We start from the raw sequence: 23,440 nt of genomic DNA on the forward strand, positions 1-23,440 counted from the left end.
GATTCTCCCCTAGGGCCTCCAGAAGGAACACAACTCTGCCCACACCTTGGTTTTTAGCCCAGTGAGACATATGTCGGACTTCTGACCTATAGACCATATGATAATAAACGTATACTGTTTAGGTTACTATGTCTGTGGTAATTTGTGACTGCAGTAATAGGAAACTATGGTAATAATAATAATGGTAGTGCTAATGATAATAGCTAATATTCATTGACCTCTTACTATCAGGCACTGTGCTAGCCATGTTGTAAACATTATCTCACGTAAACCTCAACAATCCTGTAAGATATTACTGTCCCTATTTTATAGTAGAAAACAGGGATCCAATAATTTGCCCAAGATCACATGCTAAAACTGTAATTCAATTCCAGGTCTGTGTGTCAATAAAGTCCATGCCCACTCCACTTCACTACGATCCATCTCGAATTATGCTTGCTATACTTGTTGAGCAAACAACTATTTTAAAAGAAAGAGAACTCCTATTTATTAAATATTACTCTGTGCTACACACTGTGAATGGTACTTGACATCCATCCTCTCAGTTAATACTGTAGCCCCGTACTGTAAGCACTGTTATCTCCAGTTTACAGATGAGAAACTGGTTGTGAGAAAGGCACATGGCTAGTAAGCCATGTGCCTTTTGAATCCAAGGCCAGACTTGTCCGATGATGCCTGCGATATGAAGACTTGAAAATGAAACTCCAAGCTCTCCCAGGTGACCATCCTTAGGGCTTCATGGAGTTCCTTGTTCTCATGCACTTTCTCTCTCTCAGAGAGTCACAGGGTTTCTTGATACCAAGCACCAGCCAAGCAGACCCAACTTAACTGCTTCTTTTCCTGCTATTAATATTTGTGGTTAGTTGCCATCAAACAAGCTCTGACTCATCGTGACCTCATGTACAACATAAGGGAATGCCCAGTCCTGCACCATCTTCACAACTGTTGTTACGCTCAAGTCCATTGTTGTGGCCACTGTGTATTTGTTGTCCACTACACTGGACAACATTCTATGTCAGTTTGTCGTACTATGGAGGCTTGCGTGTTGCTACAATGCTGAATAATGCTATGGCATGAGTATTTCAAACACCAACAAGGTGACCCATAGTGGGCAAATTTCACCAGAGCTTTTTTTTAGACTAAGGCAGACTTGGAAGAAAGACCAGGTGATCTGCTTCAAAAATTAACCAATGAAAGCCCTAGGAACACAACACTATTAATATACGAGACCCAAAAGGGAGCCCCTGTCTGGGCTACAACTACAAGCCAACAGCAACAGCCCTCCAGGAGAGGGCAGCCCTGTCTCCCCCTGCTTGGGGTTCTCCAGGGGCCAATCTTGCTCTTTTGGAGACAATTCCTGTGGCAGATGAGGAACAGGTTGATTAAATAAAGGGAGAGCACCAATGGGAACAATCCACAGATAACGTCACTCATTTATACCTTATTTCATTTCTACCAACTAGACTTAATTCCATTTAACAATCTTAATTCCTTTAGCACTCCAGGTTTTCCAAATTGGCTCTAAAGGAATTTGCATTCAACCACCATTTTCAAATAAAGGTCCTTTCAGTTTCAGAAACACCAGGAGCTCCAAGAAGTGCAAGGAGATGGCCTTGGGAAAGTTCTTCCTCTCCCCCAGCCTGTTGGCCTGGTTCTGGGTGGCAGCCCCCAGGCTCCCGGCCACCACTGCAGTTCTACTCCAGCACAAGTTGGTTGCTGGTTCCTCTTTGGAGTAACTCAGCTTCCTGCTGAGGCCCCCGGGGCTGTATGCTTCCCTTTTCTCTCATCTCTAGTAAAATCCCTGCTTTTCATCTGTGAGCTGAAAGCTCAAAGTCTCACGCTGTTAGATCCCTGCCACTGGGGGAAATTTACGAGTGTCACCAGCAAAGTGGTGTTCCCTCCCCTGCCTGTGTCACTCCCTGCTCAAAAGACCATGGCCTAGAAAGGATGGGAAAAGCTCAGCTTAAAAGAGGCCACAGGGATGACACAACTCAGGGAGCACCCCAGCTCCTGGCTTCTTCAAGCAGGTGTCTGAGACACCAGGGGAGCCTGAGAGAGGGCTTTCAAAGAGCAGCACCATCTCTGGGCACTGAGAACAAAGCCCAGCCCATGAAGAGCTGGGAGGGGCTGCCTTTTACAGGCACAGGCTGAGGCCCTGATTTGCTTTCCGTGACCCCATGACTACACATCCAGGGCTTGGTGGGTGTGGGTCCAACAGGGGTCTGAACCTGGAGACCAGGTCCCCACCAGACTGGTGCAGGCACCCATGCTGGATTAAAGCAGAGGAGGGGAGTGCCTGCCTCTGATTTGGGGAATCACATCCTAACTAGGAAGGAGAAAAAAAAAATTCACTCAGAGGAGGGTGACCAGAATGATGAATGGAATTCAAACAATGAAATGGAAGGAACAGCCAAAGGCACTAATGATGAATCTTTGGAAGAAAGAAGACCCAAGGAGCCACGAAATGACAGTGCTTCAGATGTCAGAGAAGCTGTCACGGGAAGGAGGATTAGACCTTTCTGTATGATTTTGCAGGACACGCAAAGCCAGACAGTAAATAAAAGACAGAGAGAGAGATTTTGGGGTCCTTGTCACAATTAAGATTTTATGAATCCAGGCAGACAAGCAGAGCACAGTACTGGGAAACTCTGCTGGCCAACAACGGCAGCTTCGGTAAAGAGCTGGAAGCAGGCAGCAGGGTTCCAGCTGGAAGGCTGGATCCAAGTTCAGGTCTCCAGGCTCTTGGAAGCCTCACCATAACCCTAGGAGAGCTTGAGTATCAAAGTGAGGTTTCAGACTTGATGATAAGATAGAGACTTGGACACTGCAGTGGTAACACAGGGCAGGGTTGATTATAAGCCAATGGCCTGGTGTTTAGATCTGAGGGACTAAGTAAGACCAAGAGCCAAGACTCATTTTTAAGTTGAGTCATTAAACTGCTGGCTTGGCCTTCCTCAAAATGGGAGCAAGATTAGTACCAAGACCTGGGGTTTGACTGCAGAGATGAGAAAACATGGGAGCAGGGAACAGCAGGGTCACTGCACTGTCATTGGCAAGCAGCACTTGTTAAGACTCACCTGTGTGTCAAGTGAGCCCATCATCATCTCTGCCTCCCAAAAGCCTTCAAATCTGAAGCTCCTCTGGAACTGCCCTTGGATCTGCATCACTCATTCATTTGTTCAACAGGTATTTAGGGAGCATCTACTACATACCAAGGAGCCCTGGTGGCACAGTGGTTAAAGCACTCAGCTGCTAACTGAAAGGTTGGCAGATTAAACTCATCACCCACCCCTCAGGAGAAAGATGTGGCAGTCTGCTTCCATAAAGATTTACAGCCTTGGAAACCCTATAGGGCAGTTCTACCCTGTCCTATAGGGTTGCTATGAGTTCAAATCAACTCCATTGCAGTGGGTTTGGTTTGGTACTATACACCAGGCACTGTCTGAAGTGCTGGGGAAACAGCAGAGAACAAAGCGAAGGCTTTTCCTCATGAGAAGATACAGACAATAGATAGATAGGATCAGTATGTTGGATGGTGGAAATCCTGGTGGCGTAGTGGTTAAGTGCTATGGCTGCTAACCAAAAGGTTGGCAGTTCGAACCCGCCAGGTGCTCCTTGGAAACTCTAGGGAGCAGTTCTACTCTATCCTATAGGGTCCCTATGAGTCGGAATCGACTTGATGGCGGTAGGTTTGGTTTTTTGGGGTTTGGAATGTTAGGTGGTGATAAGAACTACAGAAAAAATAAAGCAGGGAAAAGGCATAGGGAGCACTAGGGAAGGCAAGGTAGCGTAGGACGCTCAGGGAAAGACCTGCAGGAAGTGAAGGAGGGAACCATGCAGATATCTACAAGAGTGCTCCAGGCAGAAAAAATAGCACGCACAAAACCCCTGAGGCAGGAGCTTCCTCGCTGTGTTTGAGGAAATGCAAGGAAGCCAGTGGAACCGGTGTGGAGCCAGCAATAAGCAGAGCGGTAAGAGATAAGGACAAAAAAAGTAGCAGAACAGTAGGGGCAGAGCATGTAAGGCCCTGTGGACCACTGTAAGGACTTTGTCTTTTACTCTAACATGAGAAGCCATTGGTGGGTTTGAGCAGAGCACTGATATAACCCAACTTACATTTTAAAAGAATCACTCTGGCTGCCATTTTGAGAGTCAAGAGTGGCAGAGCTAGTAAGAAGCAAGGAAACTAATAAGAAAGGTTTGCAATAATTCATGTGACAGATAATGCTGGCTTGGAACAGGAAAGTAACAGCTGAGGTATTAAGAAGTAGCTAGATTCTGGGTAATCTTGGAAAGTAAAGCCAACAGGCTCTGCTGGTGGAGAGAGAACGTGGGGTGTCAGAGAAAGATAGGTGAAGGAGGGCTCCAAGGTTTGGGGTCTAAGTCCATAGCTAGAACGACATTACAATCATGTATGAGATGAAGAAAAGGAGAAACAGGCTTGGAGGAGAAAATCAAGAACTCGATTTTGGACATGTCAAGTTTGAGTTGTCTATTAGACATTCGAGTGGAGATGACCAGTAGGCAGCTGCATACATGAGTCTGGAGTTGTGGAGGGAGGTCAGAGCTGGAGATGAGATCAGAGAGTCAGAAGCATACAGATGCTTTTAGTCAGGAGACTGAATGAGATCACCAAGGGAGCGAGTGTGGCTAGACAGAGAAGAGGTCCCAGGATGTAGCCTTGGGGCACATCCATATTCAGAGAGCAGGAAGAGGAGGAGGAAGCAGCAAGGGCGAATGAGAAGGTATACCTAGTGAACCAAGATAGGGTATTGCTCACAAGCCAAGAGAAAGAAATGTTTTAAGAAAGAGGGAGTGCACTATGTCAAATGCTACTGATAAGTCCAGTAAGACGAGGCCTGAAGACAGAGCATCAGATTTAGCAATGCGGAAGGCAACGGTGGGGAAGAAAGTCTGATTGGAGGGAGCCCTATTAATAGGGAAGGAGGGGCAATGGAAACAGCTTGAATCAGGCATTATTTTGCAGTTTCACTTCTGCAGGGAGAAATAAGGGTTTAGCTGAAGAGGGACGCTGGGCGAAGAGAGGTTTTTAAGATGGGAGATAGTTCCGATCCATTAGCCGGTACCTGGGACCATTACCCCAACGTGAAGAGCCCACGACACTGTGAGACAGAGGAGATAGAGTTCATCCCCTCAGGATACTCTTAGGCTTGTGGGGCAGATGGAATTCAAATAAGGTTGAGACAAACACGTGGGTAAGTACCAATGAAGACAGTGTACTGTGTGTGTGAGTGTGTGAGCATGAACACAGTCTGTACAAAGAGAATTCTGGAAGTAAAAGTTTGTCAAACAAAGTGTGAATTCTCATCTTCTAGAAAGAGATGGATTTAAGGCCAGGTTTTAAAAGCCGGAAGAGAAAGGATTTGGTGAGGGAGTGGGGAAGGATGTCCCAGGCAGGAGAAGGCTAAGAGAGAGACACAGGCTGGTCCAGTAGCGGTATTAATAATAATATGTGTCTCTTTCATAGCACTTACTATATGTCTGATACCATTCTATGCACTTTCTCTGTAGTAACTTAATTCTCATAGAAACATAAGGTAGGGACTACGATCAGCCCATACTCTAAATGAAGAAACTGAGACACTGAGAAATGAAGTTCTTGTCCAAGGTCATGCAGACGGTAAAAGGTGGAGTTCATATTTAAATCCAGGCAATCTGGTTAAGAGTTGCGATTGCTGACCCAAATGTCGGCAGTTCAAATCCACCAGGCGCTCCCTGGAAACTCTATGGGGCAGTTCTACTCTGTCCTATCAGGTCACTATGAGTCGGAATCGACTCGACAGCAATGGGTTTGGTTTTGTTTTTTTGGAATCTGGTTCCAGAGTCCATGCTTTAGTCTTAACCTCTACTATGCTGGATCCAACCTGCGAGGAGCCACCCAGTATCACCCATAGCACATCTGATTCCCACTTTCCCCTTGCTATCCAGGTCCCATTTAAGGCATCAGGGTGAATCAGTGCCAAGTACAATGAACAATACTGCTGAGCCCAAAACTAAATGGAAGGGGCTAAGAAGAGGGAGACACCAGAGGGACCTCTTCTGGGCTGCCCTAGATGGCTGCTCAACCCCAATTATGCTGGTTTCCTCAGCTGGAGCACAGCAAGTGAGAGACCCTGAAAGAACTGTGGCTAATGCCTGTCCCCAGGGTAGCTTCAGAACTGTGAATCTCTTCTCTAAAAGGGGGTCCTACTAACTGAAAAAGGCTCAAATCCAGAGCTTTCCAATTTGGGCTGAGCATTGGGATCCTGCGACATGATAGCACTGTCTGCTCAGCCAGATTCAAACTTGCATATGAGCAATCGATGGGCTGTTCCACAGTCGGCCACTGGCCTTGTTCTCACTGATGATATTGAGCTTTTCCATCGTCACTTTTCACAGATGTAGTCAATTTGATTTCTGTCTGTGTTCCATCTGGCGAGGTCCATGTGTATAGTTACCGTTTTACGTTGGTGAAAGAAGGTATTTGCAATGAAGAAGTCATTGGTCTTACAAAATTCTATCGTTCGATCTCCAGCATTGTTTCTATCACCAAGGCCATATTTTCCAACTACTGATCCTTCTTTGTTTCCAACTTTCGCATTCCAATCACCAGTAAGTATCAATGCATCTTGACTACATGTTCCATCAATTTCAGACTGCAGCAGCTGATAAAAATCTTCTATTTCTTCATCTTTGGCCCTAGTGGTTGGTGCGTAAATTTGAATAATAGTCGTATTAACTGGTCTTCCTTGTAGGTGTATGGATATTATCCTATCACTGACAGCATTGTACTTCAGGACAGATCTTGAAACGTTCTTTTTGATGATGAATGCGACACCATTCCTCTTCAAGTTGTCATTCCCAGCATGCTAGACTATATGATTGTCCGATTCAAAATGGCCAATACCAGTCCATTTTGGCTCACTGAGGCCTAGGATATAGATGTTTATGTGTTCCATTTCATTTTTGACGATTTCCAATTTTCCTAGATTCAGACTTCATACATTCCAGGTTCCGATTACTAACGGATGTTTGCAGCTGTTTCTTCTCATTTTGAGTCGTGCCACATCAGCAAAGGTCCAAAAAGCTTTACTCCATCCATGTCCTTAAGGTTGACTCTACTTTGAGGAGGCAGCTCTTCCCCAGTCATCTTTTGAGTGCTTTCCACCTGGGGGGCTCATCTTCCAGCTCTATATCAATGTCCCGCTGGTATTCATAACGTTTTCACTGGCTAATGCTTTTCAGAATTAGACTGCCGGGTCCTTCTTCCTAGTCTGTCTTAGTCTGGAAGCTCAGCTAAAACCTGTCCTCCACGGGCGACCCTGCTGGATCATAAAAATTACAGATAACATTGCGAAGAATGGGAATTCCAGAACACTTAACTGTGCTCATGAGGAAGCTTTATATAGATCAAGAGGCAGTTGTTCAGACAGAGCAAGGGGGTACTGATTGGTTTAAAGTCAGGAAAGGTGTGCGTCAGGGCTGTATTCTTTCACCATACCTATTCAATCTCTATGCTGAGCAAATAATACAAGAAGCTGGACTATATGAAGAAGAACAGGGCATCAGGATTGGAGGAAGACTCATTAACAGCCTGCGTTATGCAGATGACACAACCTTGCTTGCTGAAAGTGAAGAGGACTTGAAAGAAGCACTTCCTGATGAAGATCAAAGACCACAGCCTTCAGTATGGATTGCACCTCAACATAAAGAAAACAAAAATCCTCACAACTGGACCAATGAGCAAAATCATGATAAATGGAGAAAAGATTGAAGTTGTCAAGGATTTCATTTTACTTGGATCCACCATCAACAGCCATGGAAGCAGCAGTCAAGAAATCAAGAGATGCATTGCACTGGGTAAATCTGCTGCAAAGGACCTTTTTAAAGTGTTGAAGAGCAAAGGTGTCACCTTGAAGACAAAGGTGCATCTGACCCAGGCCATGGTATTTTCAATCGCGTCATATGCATGTGAAAGCTGGACAATGAATAAGGAAGACCAAAGAAGAACTGAGGCCTTTGAATTGTGGTGTTGGCGAAGAATACTGAATATACCACGGACTGCCAAAAGAACGAACAAATCTGTTTTAGAAGAAGTACAACCAGAATGCTCTTTAGAAGCAAAGATGCATCTTACATACTTTGGACATGTTGTCAAGAGGGATCAGTTCCTGGAGAAGGACATCATGCTTGGCAAAGTAGAGGGTCAGCGGAAAAGAGGAAGGCCCTCAACAAGGTGGACTGACACAGTGGCTGCAACAAGGAACTCAAGCATAACAACTACTGTAAGTGCAGGACTGGTCAGTGTTTCATTCTGTTGTTCACAGGGTCGCTATGAATTGGCACCAACTTGATGGCACCCAACAACAACAACAAGTTCAGCCAGAGAACTCTGCAAGCCAGGGCACGCACTCACAGAGGTCCAACTAGTCAGGCCAGAGGCCTCCCTTCTGAGCAGCATTGCTCACCAGCGTGGGCTTAACAGACCTCACTAGCCCAGCCCACCACAAGCTGACTGGGCATCATATTTCAAGCTCAATGAGAAGAAACACACACCAACTATTGGGTAGCCTGACAGCTGTCTACAGCATCCTGCCACCCACTGCTCCCCACCAGCCAAGCCCCAGGCCCTGTAGTCAATAGGGAGTGTATACCTGCTCATGCAGGCTAATGAGAGCTGACTGTGACTGTCTTGCCTACAGATGAACTGCAAGGCTGTAAGTGGGATATGCTGGCTCCACTGCTGCACACGTGCACATCCCACCCACACGGACTCACACTAGAAGGCACACGGCTGCCATCCAGAAACAGCTTCCTCTATTACCCGTGCTGGAGATCTTCCCTCAGTGGCCAGAGGGAGAAAGGGAGCAGCCAATCTGGCCAGGCCTACACCAGCAAAATAAAAAGAATCAGTACGAATATTATCTATTATTTGGCTTATCCAAGCAGTTGAGGCCAAACGGAGTCATGGCTTGAATTACACAGATGGCTGCCTCAGTTCTAAGCTCCTATTAACGGCTATTAACGAGGACGCAATGATAATGTAACATCTCTCTGTTAGAGTATGAGAACAAACTAAAGGGTAAAATATTATACCCCAGATTCCCAGGCTGGAAGAAGTCTTCGAGGTACCAAGTCCAACTTCTCATTGGCTGTTGAAATCCCTGCCCAATCTTTCTATGGCTGTCACTAGCTACAGGGTCCTCAGTATTCAAGACGGCTCACTCCATGTGCCTGGAAAACTTTTTTTTTTTTTTTACATCGAACCAAAATCTCTCTCCATAATTTCCACCCCCCCGCCCCCAAACAACAGAGCTTGCTCCTCATCCCAAGACTTCTGTAAGCCACTCCTCAGAGCTGGAGACAGGTTTCTGAAATTCTGACAAAGTATCGCCAGCACTGTTCTCCTTATACCACACCCAGCTCTGCCTAGCATGATGCTGCCAGTCAGGTCCACCAGCCACCCTCCCAGGCAGGGCTGGACCCTGTTCTATTCAGCAGGCCACAGACATCATCAGGCCATAACAAACAGTGAGGGGCAGAATAAGAGCCTGGGGGAACCAGGCCATTCAAGCACAAATGAATACATGTGGCCACACACCAAAATTCTAAGGAAATCAGCTCTATTACCCAGGACTTTTAGTTATGGAACAACAGTCCTGTGCTGCCATCTCTGATACCCCTGCCACTGGAACCTTTCCCAGTTTCCCCCCAGGGATCCATCACAGTATGTTTAAGAAAAAATAGAGAAACAAGACTCATTGATGCTCACTGCTATTACTTGCCTGGTTCTCTTTAGCTCGGCCTGATTGCCTGAGGTCTTGGTCATCAGCACACTTGCCCCTGGTGGCTTTCAGTCCTCAGCCATCAAGAACATAGCACTAAAAGGCTGTTCAGGACTCTGCCACCACACTTGTCCTCAGACTCCACTTGGTTCTCCCCCTTGCCCTGCCCTGGAAGATGTCCTCCTCCCTCTTGCCTTTGACTAGCACTCGCCACTGTAGGGGCCTGGGCAAGCCATGTGCTGACTCTCAGTCTAATCTTCCATAAGATAGACAGACTTCTACCTGCCTCACAGATTGTTGAGGAACTTGAATTAAGATGTATGTAAGAATACTTGATAAACTGTAAGCCATGGTACATGTGTCACCAGGCAATTGGGAGGCAGGAGCCTTTACCAACTCACTTTGCCTTTTGGGGATCCTGGTTTTCCTTATCTGTAAAATGGAGCATCTAGGGCTACTTCATCTCCAACTTCTCAGCAGAAGAGATGACAGCTCACAAGGTTGGTTCTGGAGGGGTTGAAAGAGAAGATAAACGTCCTCAAAGCATCCTGTGTGGTGCTCCCAGTTGACTGAGCCACAGATGAAGATGGGTAACTCCACTCTCTAGGCTGACATGACTCCACACACACTGGCCTGGATGCCTGTCTAATTACAACCAAGTCTCCAGCACCCACCTAAAAATTGTTGGTGGCAGGGGCGAGGCAGGGAAGGGAGGAGATAGCCCTATGTATACACACATCCACTCAGACACATGCACACTTTCTTTGGCAAAAGCTTTGTTCTCCTAATTATATATTTTGTGGACCAACAATAAAATTGATTGGCATTTTTAAGCACTGACCCATTTCCGGGGAAAAGAAGTTTGAAGACTGATAGGTCAGCACAAGATTCAAAACCGGCCATGTTGTTGTTGTTAGTTGCTGTCAAGTCAATTTCCACTCATGGTGACCCCATGTGTGCAAAGTAGAACTGTTCCATAGGGTTCAAGGCTGTGACCTTTTGAAAGCAGATTGCTAGGCCTACCTTCTCAGGTGCTTCTGGGTGGGTTTAAACTGCCAACCTTTTGACTAGTAATCAAGTGCTTACCTGAGCCACTCTGGGGCCTTATATAACTCATTTTGGAAATATTTATTAGGCACCTACTATGGGCCAGGCACTGTGCTAGAGCCAGGGGATACAGACATGAATGAGAAAGACACAGGCTCCTTAAGGTGCTCACCAGGGGAGAGATTTATGGCTTAGAAACCTTTCTACATTCCCTCTCTAGATGACAGATGAAGGAGAAAGTCATCGATTTCTATTTGTCACTAATGTGAAAGACCAATTGATTGTCTATATGGTGACTCGATTTGGAAAAGAGATGAAAAGTTACATGCAGATCAAAATTTGTTAAGTCAAATCTCATGATAGCATTAACACTAACCATTCAAAAAACCCCAGAAAGCATTCAGTTGCTACATTTGAATCTTGGTGTGTCAAATATATTTAATACACAGCAGAACAAGATATGAAACCAGTGTTTTTTATCCTCCCCCCAACTCCCCCAATCCTCCTATTATCTTCATCTTTATAACATCTGAATAGTCCATGTTTTACATTCTCTGTACAGGACTTTGAGCTCACAGGGGAAACCAACTAAGTGAAAAAAACAGTAGTTGTAAAATGCTTGGGGGCTCGAATGAGGCAAGCGTCAAATAAATCCAAGCTCTTGCTGCCTCACCACACAGGGCAACTTTAAACGAGAAAGAGATTCAATCACTATGATAACCTGCTGGTGTGTCTAAGGCCCCCCACGCTGAGCAGGACTTCCTGTACCACTCTGTGGAAGCCTCTGAGCCTCCCTAAGCCTCAGTTTCCTCATCTGTCAGAAAGACCCGTCTGTACCCTCAGGAATTATTTTGGAAGCGAAGTGTCAAAGAAAAACAAGAGGCTATATTAACAATAATGATCCCACCTTTCAATTCTTTTACCAGATAGAAGAACACAATCTATTCAATGCGACTGCTGTGATAATGGAATATTCTGTCTCCAGGGGTTCACTAGCTGCAGTAGAACAGAGCAGAAAGAGATAGTCTGGATACAGACAGGCTCAAATTTCAGTGCTGGTGTGCCCCTGGCCTCTGTTTCTTCATCTATAATATAGGATCAATAATTCTGGCATGAAGATTTGCTGAGAAAAATATACGTGAAATACTTAGCCCAGTGCCTGGCAAAGAGTATGGCCTTTCCAAGTGGGAGTTATTTTGTGATTATTACTCAACACTGTAACCTCAGTGCTTGGCACATAAACACCCAATAAATATCTGTTGAGTAAACTAACGAATGAATACTTGAGTCATTGTAGTTACTATTATAGCCAAACTTGCAACAGAACCCAGTCAGGGTCTTAAGCCCATTCCATTTTCTCCTCTTCTTTCTCCTTTCCTGTCTTCTTCTTCCAATAAGTCTACCTCTTTAAGTGCAGGTAAAACCAGAAGAAAAGTTATTAAAACAATGATCCTAAATATGCTGTGAGGAACCATGTGTTATAAGAGCCATGGATTCATTCATCCATCACATTAAGTGGTTTTGAGCTATACATATACCTGTGTATACCAGGTGCCAGGCCCTTGTGTTAGGTGCTCACCCATGGAGTTCAGAGTCTGGAAGGAAAATGATGTAATAACAAGAATACAATACAGTAAGCGCTGGAAGAGGCGTATGTACCAGGGAAGGGGAAAATAGGAAGGAAAAGATGGCTTCTCCCCAGGAAAGACTGGGGCGCAGGAAAGCTAATGAGTGCCCAGCAGCAATCTCTAAATTGGGTACCTCCCCGCCAATTCGAGTGCCCAGGGGCAATCTCTAAGTTGCGCCCACCCAACAATTTCAAGGTGAATAGACGTTGATAGCGGTGACAGGTCAGCAGTAACGACTTTCCCCCTCTTGTCTGACTACCTTTCATATTTGTGGCACATCGGAACATCATTCCACGTCTCATTTGGTGTCCCCTTGAGCTTGCACTTGGGGGCAAGCGCCCCCATCTGCCCCACGCTCACACACTCTGGGAGAGAGACAGGCTAAGAATGGGAAAGGAGTTTGCAGAGAAAAAGTCACTTAAGCCAATGGCTGTGTGATGGAGGAAGATGAAGAAGACGCAGGGGTGAGGAGGAGGAAGAGGAGAAGAAGAAGCTTCTCAGCTGAGGAGATGGAATGGGAGGAAAAATACTACAGGCAGGGTGAGGGGAACAGATCGAGCCCAGAGTCAACACCCCTAGAATATTTCAGTAATGGCAAGTAGTTCAGAGTTGCTAAAATACAGAACCAGAGAAGGAGTACCAAGATGTAGGCTGGCAAGCCTAATGTCCGTCCAGTCAATAAATACTAATTGAGAACCTAATGTTTTAGAGGCAAGGGGAACATCTGCTAATGTCTGAAAAATTCCCAGACAGCAAAGGAGGAAACCATGAGAAAAGATAACCTTCACACGCTGTTGAAGGTGAGTCTACATCTTGGGTGCTAAGGGAGACCACTGGTGGGCAGTGAGGAGGGCGTTAGACAAGGAGTCCAGGAGAGCCGGTTCTACTGGTGACTGCCACCAAGTGGCCACCACCTTGCTGTGTGACCTCAGCCAAATCACAACCCCCTTTGGGCCTATTTCCTCATCTGTAACATGAGCAGTTGGATAATAGGATCCTTATAATCCCTTATGGCTCTAAAATATTCTGACAATGATTCCTTTAGGTAAGGGAGAGCTACTGAGATGGACTGGGGTCTTCTCAGGGCATTTATTAACTTGTGGCTGCCACAGTCATCACTCAGAGGACCCAGAGGGACAGAAGCAAAATCAAAAGACATTTGTGGAAGATCAATGACTGAAGGGAGCCGGCGTATCTGTGAGAGTTAGGGGAATTTATGCAGGTGGCTCCACAGTCATAAATAAAATCCCTTTCTCTTACCCAAAATCTCATTCGGGGGGTAAACACCGGACATGTAATAGACAATTTGGCTGTATCTCCTACCCCCTGCCTCACTTGAATGAAAAACAGCAGTCACAAAGCCAAGGTAATGGGTCCAGCTGCCTCTTTACAAACATCCATATTGTCACCAGCAGACAAGTGAGGCTGAGACGGAGCAGGCGGGGCGATTTACCTCCCAGATTCCCCAGCCCTTCGTGAAGCCCCGCTCTGCCTGCCATCCATTCTGAGGCTCTCAGAAAAGCTCAAATTTGGGGAAACGTGACCCTGGGAAGGTGGGAGGGGCAGCAACTCCTCCCTCTCCCATGAGTCACTCAAGGACTTGGGGCACCCCGGCCCCATAAATGCTCACCCGGACCATTTGTGTTGCAAGGCACAAGGCTGCCTGCCGCTAAGACAGCTCCTTGTGTTTTTCTGACCTACTTCTCTTCCCATCCCTGCCCAACACCAGCCCCCCTCTGAAGCCCCTGTAATTAGCATTTTTCTGTCCAGAAGGATCCGGGGACTTTTAAAAAGCCCCTGACTCTCAGAATAACCAAGGAGACAGCAAAACAGGTCCAGGCATTGCTGTTTGGGTTTTTTTCTTTTGTTTCTCTTTGTTGGCTTAACTTGGCTTCCTGGCCTCTGCAGGAGATTCGGCCTGGTTTGACCTTGCCAGCCAGCAGGCCCCTGGCTGGAAATCAGCTGGAAGTGGCCTGGCATGAACTAAACCGAGGGCAGGAGAGCCTTGCCAGAGCTGGACAAACACTGCTCTGAATATGGCTTTGGAGTGTGAGGGGTCCCCCCGAAGCCCCCTGTTGCCGATGTAGCAGCCCAGAAAGGGGTCTGTCAGCTCCACTTTCTGCTTCCCTTCTGGAGAACAAGTGTCAGAGGGCCAGGCATGGGGCACTGCCGATTCAACTGCCTCCCTTTCCGATTCCCATCAGCGACAACTGGAACTTGATGGGTTACCGCTTTATCCGCTCGCTTGCGGGGGAGCAGCCTCGCCACAAATGCCGAATAACTGCAGGCATCTTATAAATTAAGCATCTTAAGGGTATGAACCGTTTTGCACTGCTGCTAAGTAGAATTAAATTAGGTTTTGAAGTTTCATTAGAAATGAATGGGATGAGGGGGGAAAAAAAGACATGGGAAGATTTTGTTTTAAATTCTTTTTTTTCCTTTTTTAAGTATGCACAGTGGTGAGCAGAGGTGGGTGTGGGGGAGCAATGAGTCCCTGTCCAGGTTTCTGACTCCAATCGGCTGGCATGGTCCATGCATGGAGAAGCATGCCCACAAGGGAACACGAAGCAGCTCTGGGGCTTGCAGATGGGACAGTGGCCTGTGAGCCTGGCCTTACCAATCTCGGCTTCTGGCCCGGCTCTGCCCACACTGAGGCCTCTGCCCACACCAGCATTCCGGCCTCATTCAGAGCCCTTAGGACCAGTCCTAATCGCCACTGAAGGATCTGGGAGCTTGAAGCTCATACAAAAGAGCCCTGGCGGTGCAATGGTTAAGCATTCGGCTGATTAACCCAAAGACCTGGCAATCTGTTCCTGTAAAGACCGCAGCCTAGAAAACCCTATGGGGCAATTCTATCCTGTCCTATAGGGTCGCTGAGTTGGAACTGACTTGAGGGCACACAACAACAACAACAACAAGCCAATTCCTTGAGACCTGGCATCTAGACGTCTTCATTCGAGTCAGACTGTAGCCCTTTTAAGTTCAATGTGAGAGGCTGGGGTGCAGCCTCATTCATAGCATCCACTTTGCCTCCACTGCACCCCCAGACTGGGAAGAGGGGCCTCATGTGGTTCTCTGGGTAACTTCCTGGTGTGAGTCCCTCTACGGCTGCCATCTACTCCTACTCCTGGGGTCCCGCTGCTCCCTTAGATGGGGCTTTGAGGTCAACAGCCCACCTACCTGGATTTCTCACTGCTGTGTCTACCTGTCTTGCCACACTATCCCACCTTTCACACACACACACACTGATCCCTGACACCTAATGCTTGTCCTGACTCCACAGGTCCTCTGTTGCTGGGCCATCAGATAGCCGCACTATGTCTGCTGGACTAACTTTCTCCTCGTCCACGAGCCTGTGGTTAACCAAGCCTTGTCCAGTCCTGGCAAGGGAGGAGGCGCTTGATTTCCCAGGCCCTCCTGGACCCTCCAGGGATAAATGTGTTGATGGCACAGATATCAACACTCTGCCAACACTAGTGTGTGCATCCCGACAGAAACAAGGATAAGCAAGAGCAGCTGGAACCCATGTCATTGAAGCGGCCCTGCCCACCCACTCCAGAGCCAGGAGAGAACACACAGATGCAAAGTCAAGGGTCCTCCCAGGCAGCAGAGCCAGGGTCACCACGCGGACTCTCTGGCTTCAACCAAACAGCCCTGGAGATGGCACACTCTCCAGGAAGCCTTCTTGGGTTGATCAAAGGGGGGGAGACGTGGCCTTTTATCTCCGACCCTGGATTAGGAATCCCCACAGCCGCGCCCGCCCTCCTTCTTCACCTAACAGCTGCCCGTAATGTGCTAGGCTGAGTCAGTTCCAACCGTCACAGGGAGTCTGTAGCATCTTTATTCTTTCACAAGGCGAGCGTGGCAAGTTGACCAGATGAGAGCTGTCAGCTCTGTTGGCTGCCCCCGCCCCTCCCAAACTCGGGGAGGACATAGTGCAGGGTCTAGGCAGCTTCCTGCAGGATCAGTGCAGCAGTCAGATGTCGCCTGGGCTCCAGGGGCATCTGGGGTAATGGGTGGGGGCATCACCCAGAGCAGGGTTACCCCCGGAGTAGTGTCCAAGGAACTTACCGATCCTCAGGGAGTGCGGGCTGCAGGCGACCATCACGAGCCACACAGGAAGCAGCACCAAAGGCGCCGAGACGCGGGGCATCTTCTATAAATCCTCATGGAGCCCTCTGCTGGTCTGGGCATGACATAACTCTGCAAGAGAGCGGGGAGCACGTGAATCCTGCGACCCAGCCATGTGGCCACTCCATCCATCCCAGTGACCCAACTACAGCTCAGCCCACCCAGAGATCCTCTGTGGGGAGAGGCAACAGCTCCTCCTGAAGAACTTGAGTGATGGCCTGGGGAGCTCCAGGGCTGGCTCCAGCCAGTGCCAAGGAGTTGGCGAGTCCTCTCTCCTTCCTCCCTACACCCAGGCATAGGTTCTAATTTCCTCCCTCTGATAAAAATGGGGGCAGGCTCAATGGAATATTACTCAGCCATAAAGAGAAATGAAGTCCTGATACATGCCACAACATGGATGAACCTTGAAAACATTATGCTGAGTGAAAGAAGTCAGTCACAAAAGGACAAACATTGTATGATCCCACTTATATGAAATATCTAGAAACGGCAAATGCATAGAGACCGAAGCAGATTAGCGGTTACCAGGGGCAGAGCGGGGTGGGGAGGTGGAGAGGGGAGTTACTGTTTAGGGGGACACCGAGTTTATGTCAACGGTGGTGAAATGGGTTGGAAAAGCAGAGTGACCACAGTTGCACAACATCAATGTCACTGAATTATACATGTAAAAACTGTTGAACTGGCAATGTTTTGTTATGTGTATTTTTACCACAATTTTTAAAAAGTAGAGACAGGAAAAAAATGGGGCAGGCTGGTGTTACTATAGTTGAATGGTTTGCAGGGCTCCACTTTTTTTTAAATCTCTAGTGAAAACATAAAAAAAAAGGTCCAAAAGATGTGAGACATAGTCTTGCTATCCTTGCTTCTAAAGAGCATTCTGGTGATAATTCTTACAAGACAGATTTGTTCATTCTTTTGGCAGTCCACGGTATGGTATATTCAATATTCTTCACCAACGTCCCAATTCAAAGGCGTCAATTCTTCGGTCTTCCTTATTCATCGTCCAGCTTTCACACCCGTATGAGGCAACTGAAAACACCATGGCTTAACCTAATGACCCAGAAATTCCACTCCTAGGTATATATCCAACAGAAATCCATGCACATGCTCACCAAAGACATGTACTAGAAGGTTCATAGCAGCATTCTGGATTTTCCAAAACTGAAAGCAACCCAAATGTCCAGCAACAGGTGAGAGAAATATGTAGTTGTATATTCACACAACAGTTCCTGGGTGGTGTAAATGGTTAACATGCCTGGCTGCTAACTGAAAAGGTTGGAGGTTCAAGTCCACTCAGAGGCACCTCAGAAGAAGGCCTGGTGATCTACTTCCCAAAAAAGTCAGCCATTAAAAACCGTATGGAACACAGCTCTACTCTGACACACATGGAGTCACCACGCACGAGTTGGAGTCAACTCCGAGACAACTGGTACGGGTATATTCACACATGGGAACGTTACACAGAAAGGAAAATGATCATCAATCACATGCAACAGTATGGATGCATCTCAAACACATAACATGGAGTGAAAAAAAACAGGCACAGAAGAGTGTATAGGTATGAATCTATTTTCATAAAGTACAAAACCAGATACAGATACTGTATGTTGTTAGAAGTCCAGATAGTGGTCACCCTTGGGGGTGTAGTGACTAGAAGGGGACCTGAAGGACCTTCTGGGGGGCTGGAGATGTTCTTTCTTTCTCTGGGTGCTGGTTATGCAAGCGTGTTCAGTTTGTGAAAATTCATGTAGCTGCGTATTTGTGATATGTGCACTTCTCCGCACGCATGTTATACTAGGACAAGTTTTTTTTAACGACACCTCCCACCCTCTGCTGCAGTGGTTAAAGAGCTTGGCTGATAATCAAAAGGTCAGCAGCTTGAATCCACCAGCCCGTGCTTGGAAACCCTATGGGGCAGTTCTACTCTGTCCTGTAGGGTCACTATTGGTCGGGTGGTCCCCCCGCCATCCTCCTCGGCCCCCGTGCTTCAGTCATACCCAGCTCATTGCAGTCTCCTCTGCACATGGTGTTCCCTCTGCCTGAAGCATTGTCCTTCTCCAACCCTGCCCTTGGCCGTAATTAGGCTGCTCTCTATATGCCATCCCAGCAGCCTATAGGGGCCCTGACAGCAGCACTTTTCCCTCTATTGTGATTACCTGTGTGTGTCTACACCTGGGCCATGTGAGTTTCTTAAGGGCAAGGACTGTCTCCAGCTACTGTTATATCCCCAGGGTCTACACAGTAGGGGCCCAGCACATATTTTGTTCAGTGAATGGAAGGCCTCAAGCAATCTTCTGCTATAGTGAGAGAGAGGAAAATAAAGGGAAAAGGAATGGGGTAAAGCTAACTCTGCTATCAGCAAGCCAGGCCCAGAATCTTTGTCCTATAATTTGTGGGTGCTGGTACAGGGACAGATGAAAGCAAACACAATCTCAAGGGAAACTTGTCATTCTGGTTCATAAAGATATGTCAAGTATTCTTTTATCATCTGTCTCCCCACTAGAATGTAAGCCCAATGGGGAGACAGAAACCGTGTTTGTCTATGTCTCCAGGGCCCAGATGGTGCCTGGCATTAAATTATGGCCTCAGTAAATACTCGCTGAGTGGATAAATGAACAAGTTGTCAAAGAGGAAGGAACCGTAAAAATCTGGTTAGGCTACACAAAAGTAATACTAAATACAATCATTTACATCCAACGCCTTCCACTTATGGCCAATCAGCACGCTGCACAGTAATTATACAGACCTCTAATTAGCTGTCAGATTAGCCTGTGTAAGTCTTATCTGATGACAGAAGTACACTCGGTTTACACAGGCCTGACGTTCGTTGCTCATGACTCTGAACCTGGCTGGATGTGGAGACCATATTTAACGGCAACCATGGCTGAGCATCGAGAGTCCTGGGCTGCTCTGGGGCCTCAGCTGTGTTACCCTGGGCACGATGATCACCTCCTTTCAAACTTCACAAGAGTAACAGAACCACCACTTGACATGTTTGTAAGGCTCAACAGTTTACAAAATTCTCTCCACAGTCTTTACCTCATTGAAGCCACAGAACAAAAAACAAGCTCTTGTACAGATGAAGAGCTGAACCCAAGAAAGGTGAAGAGGCTCACTCATGGTCACACAGGGCTGGGGCCAGCTGGTTCTCTGGCTCCACTGGCATTTCTGCTCTATCTTAACTATTTGCATAGGAGAGCAGAAAGATGAAGCTGTTGGATTCTTTATTAACACACACACGCACACACACACGAAGAATTCGAAGGTCTTATTTTCAGTTTAACGTTCAGACGAATCTGGTCTTAGAACCTCCACCCATACCCATACCCCCTAAGTGCTGTGGTTTCTAAGTCAGCATCTCAAGCCCAAGTCAGCGGCACTTACTACACAGGTAGTTCCTGAAATCTCCACCTGGGTGGCCACGGCACCTCAGACATACCTTGTCCTCAGGAGAACACATACCTCCACCACTCACCACCATCTGCTTCACCTCCTACGCCCTCCATCTTAGCAGGTAGCACCACAATTCACCAGGCACCCAAGCCAGAAAGCTGAGAGTCACCCTACAGTTCTCCTTCCCCACTCCTCTACATCCAGTCAGTCACCAGGTCCTGACCATTCTGCCTCCTGAACACCATGACCTTTGCCCTATGACATGACACTCCCCAGTCCAGGCATTTGTCAGCAATAACCTGGACTCTGCAGCAGCACCCTTGCTGGGAATCCCTTCCTCTGGTCTCTCCCTCTCCAGTCAGTTCTTCTTACTGAACTACAGACTGGATGATGACATGACACACCCTGGCTCCAAAGGCTTCAGTAGCTCTCCACTGCATAGATGATCCAGGGCGAAGTCCTCACCACAATGTATAAGCCCCTCCATATCTGCCCCTGCTCACCTGTCCCACCCACCCATCCACTGCACCCGACGCTCCAGCAGAGCTGAAGGCCGCCTTCCGCACACACACACGCTGCCTCCCTTCTCTGTACCAGCCCTATGCGTGTGCTCCTGCTTCTTGGAAGGTAGCCCCATCCCTGAGAATCTGGGATGAGCTCAGCTCACTATCTCTCCTCTGGGGCTTTCTTTGGCGCCTTCCCTACATGCTCCTACACACCTTGAACACTCTCCCGCTAGGGCACATATCAAGGTTACAACTATAACCCTACCTGTCTCTTCATAAACCTGTGAGCTCTGATGGCAGGGACTGTCCTAAGCTCCTAGCACACTATCTGGTACATAGGAGGGCTCTATTAAAATTGAATAATGAATAAATGAGTGGGTGGTATCAAAAGGGCATTTTTTTAGTTTACGCCAATATGAAATAAATTCCCAGTTTGGACTGTATATTTTGTATACTCATTGTGGTTAAAACAAGCAACCTAAATAGACATAATACTATAGATCACAGCAATATATGCCAGAAAGGGGAAGGGGGAGCAAACATTTCCTATCCTTTTCTTCTGTGCTTGAGGCTTCATATAACACCCACGAAAATTATGAGGGGCTAGTAACAGTTAAGCACAGGGGTTTAAGCCCTGCACTGCCACTTAACAGTTGTATACCTTGGGCAAGTTATCTGATTTCTCTAAGCCTTGTGTTTTTCATTTATAATATGGGGATAATAAAAAGTACCCTCAAAGAGCTGTTATGAGGACTAAATGACAGGATGTTTATACAATGCTGCTCATCATGAACACTCGGTAAATACTAACAATTTATTCATTATTATTATAATAACCACATAAAATAGTGTTTCATCCCATTTCGCAAACGTGGAAGCTGAGGCATACTAACTTATCCGAGGTCATGTAACAAAAACGGTAGTGCCAGGGTTCAAGTTCAAGAGTATCTAATCATACGTGCTCACAAATCCCACGCTCCTTCTTATACTAGAGTTAATAATGGATGGTCTGGCAGCATTTAAGTCCAAAGGGGGTATGCAAATATGACTTCTGATTCCTGAGGGTCTGTGACAGTCCCCACCTGAACAGAGCTGGGCCCCAATCCTGTACTTTTGGTAACTCTGAAAGTAGAGAGCTCCAACACAAAACTTTTCCACGTGATTAAGGACACTGTTCTAGACGCCCTGGGGGTATCCATGCCCATCATAACAAGTGCAGAGTTAGGGGCTTGACTGAAACCAGGTTGAATCTGGCTCTGGGCTTTATAAAACCAAGCAAAAAACAAACAACAGTTGCCACTGAGTTGGTGCCGACTCCTGGCGGCCCCATGTGTATCAGAGTAGAACTGCTCCATAGGGTTTTCATGGCTGTGACCTTTCAGAAAGTAGATTGCCAGGCCTTTCTTCTGAGGCACCTCTGGGTAGGATTCTGAGGCACCACCAACCTTTCGGTTAATAGCCAAGCGCAAACCGTTGCTGCCACCCAGAGACTCTTCTGGGCCTTATAAGTGAATCCTCTCCAACAGTGACACCCCTCTGACCCCGTATCCTCACGGATAACATGGAAAAAGCAATGCCTACCTCACAAAGTGATGAGCATCAGGAGAGCAGGGAACACGTCGGACTTCTCCACCTGTGTCCCCAGTGCCTAGCACAGGCTGGCACATAGTAGGCACTCAAAAAATATCTGTTGAAATAATGAAAGCATCCCATCAGATGATGTTTGTGGAAAATGCTGTCAGCTGCCGTTACATTTAGAGTCCTTGCCCACGAGGAATTTACAATCCAGGTATAATTTCTCCATCCATATGAGCTCTCCTCCTTGTCTGCAGCTCGCAGGTGACATTTAATCACACACCACCCTGTGACAGCTTGAAAGACATGCTGTGCAGCACTGGCCTGGGACCGAGGCTCCCAAGGTCTCATCTCAGCTTTACCATTTACCTGCCCTGGATGTTTCCTCCACCAAAAACCTGACACCTTCACCTTTTCCAGAAGGAGAACCTAATTTTCACTTTCTCAAAATCTCAAGACTCAGCGTCCTCAAACTAGATGGTTCTCAAATGTCTCCTTCAGATCTAAAAGTCTCTGAACTCCCTCTTCTGGGCTTGGATTTCAAATGCAAGCTCCACGAGGGTAGGGACCTTATCCCTTCACTCACTGTTGCACCTCCAGCACCTAGACCAGTGTCTGCTGCAGGGCAGATACAAATCCATGTGGCCAAACACAGGAACGCATGCGTAAATGAATGGTTACTTAATCTGGTGCTTTTGTACGCCTTATCACCATAACCAGACTCAGTTGATGCTCAACAAATGTTTGTTGATTCATGGTCATTACCACTTGCCATGGAGTCAGCTCCAACTCATGGCAAACCCATGTGTGTCAGGGTAGAACTGTGCTCCACTGGGTTTTCAGTGGCTGATTTTTCGGAAGTAGATCACCAGACCAGTGGCCAGTTCATAAGCCCAGAGGGCACAGCCTTCCGACAGCTCGCTGTATTCAGGCGCTGAACACGCTGTCTGGACTCACTCAGCCCAGTTGTGCTAAACGGCCTCCTTTCTCCTGATCTGTCAGCAGTCCCTCCGTAGGTCTCTCTCTTCCTGGTAGGGTTATTACACCATTAATCGTGATTTTCCAGGGTGGGTCGGAGAGGAGGCTGACAGCCACCAGACAGTGTTTGGTGGCGAGGCGGACAGAGGAAATCAGAGGGGCAGCCAGATTAATTACAGGTTTTCTCTCGGCTACGGGCAACAAGATCTTGATTACTCCTCATGACGCTCTGGGCTCCTCAAGACAAATGGTCGTGGGCTTCTTCGCTGCTCTGACTCCTCCTAGATGGGAGAAACTCTAAGCAGCAGCCAGCAGCCAGGCTGCCTGGAAAGTGAACCAAGTGCATGGGGTGGCCTGGCCAGGGGACTGGGACCCATTCCAGGCCCTGTGGCCTCCA

General features: G+C 47.2%; 1 protein-coding gene and 1 long non-coding RNA gene across 2 annotated transcripts in view; one reads left to right on the forward strand and one right to left on the reverse strand.

Annotated features, from left to right (window-relative positions):
- Positions 1–17,157, reverse strand: part of GRIK4 (glutamate ionotropic receptor kainate type subunit 4) — a 363,160-nt gene extending 346,003 nt beyond the window's left edge. The window contains exon 1 of the mRNA XM_003418197.3: positions 16,532–17,157. Coding sequence (XP_003418245.2) covers positions 16,532–16,613 — 82 coding nt within the window. The 5' untranslated portion in view covers positions 16,614–17,157. The remainder of the gene's footprint in view (positions 1–16,531) is intronic.
- On the forward strand, positions 798–22,650 carry LOC111752842 (uncharacterized). Its single transcript, XR_002787736.2, has 3 exons — positions 798–5,216; positions 13,170–13,260; positions 15,744–22,650. It is a non-coding gene; the product is annotated as an uncharacterized LOC111752842 (long non-coding RNA).
- The last annotated feature ends 790 nt before the right edge of the window (positions 22,651–23,440 follow it).

The sequence above is a fragment of the Loxodonta africana genome, chromosome 15 (genome assembly GCF_030014295.1).
Source record: "Loxodonta africana isolate mLoxAfr1 chromosome 15, mLoxAfr1.hap2, whole genome shotgun sequence".
Lineage (NCBI taxonomy): Eukaryota > Metazoa > Chordata > Mammalia > Proboscidea > Elephantidae > Loxodonta > Loxodonta africana.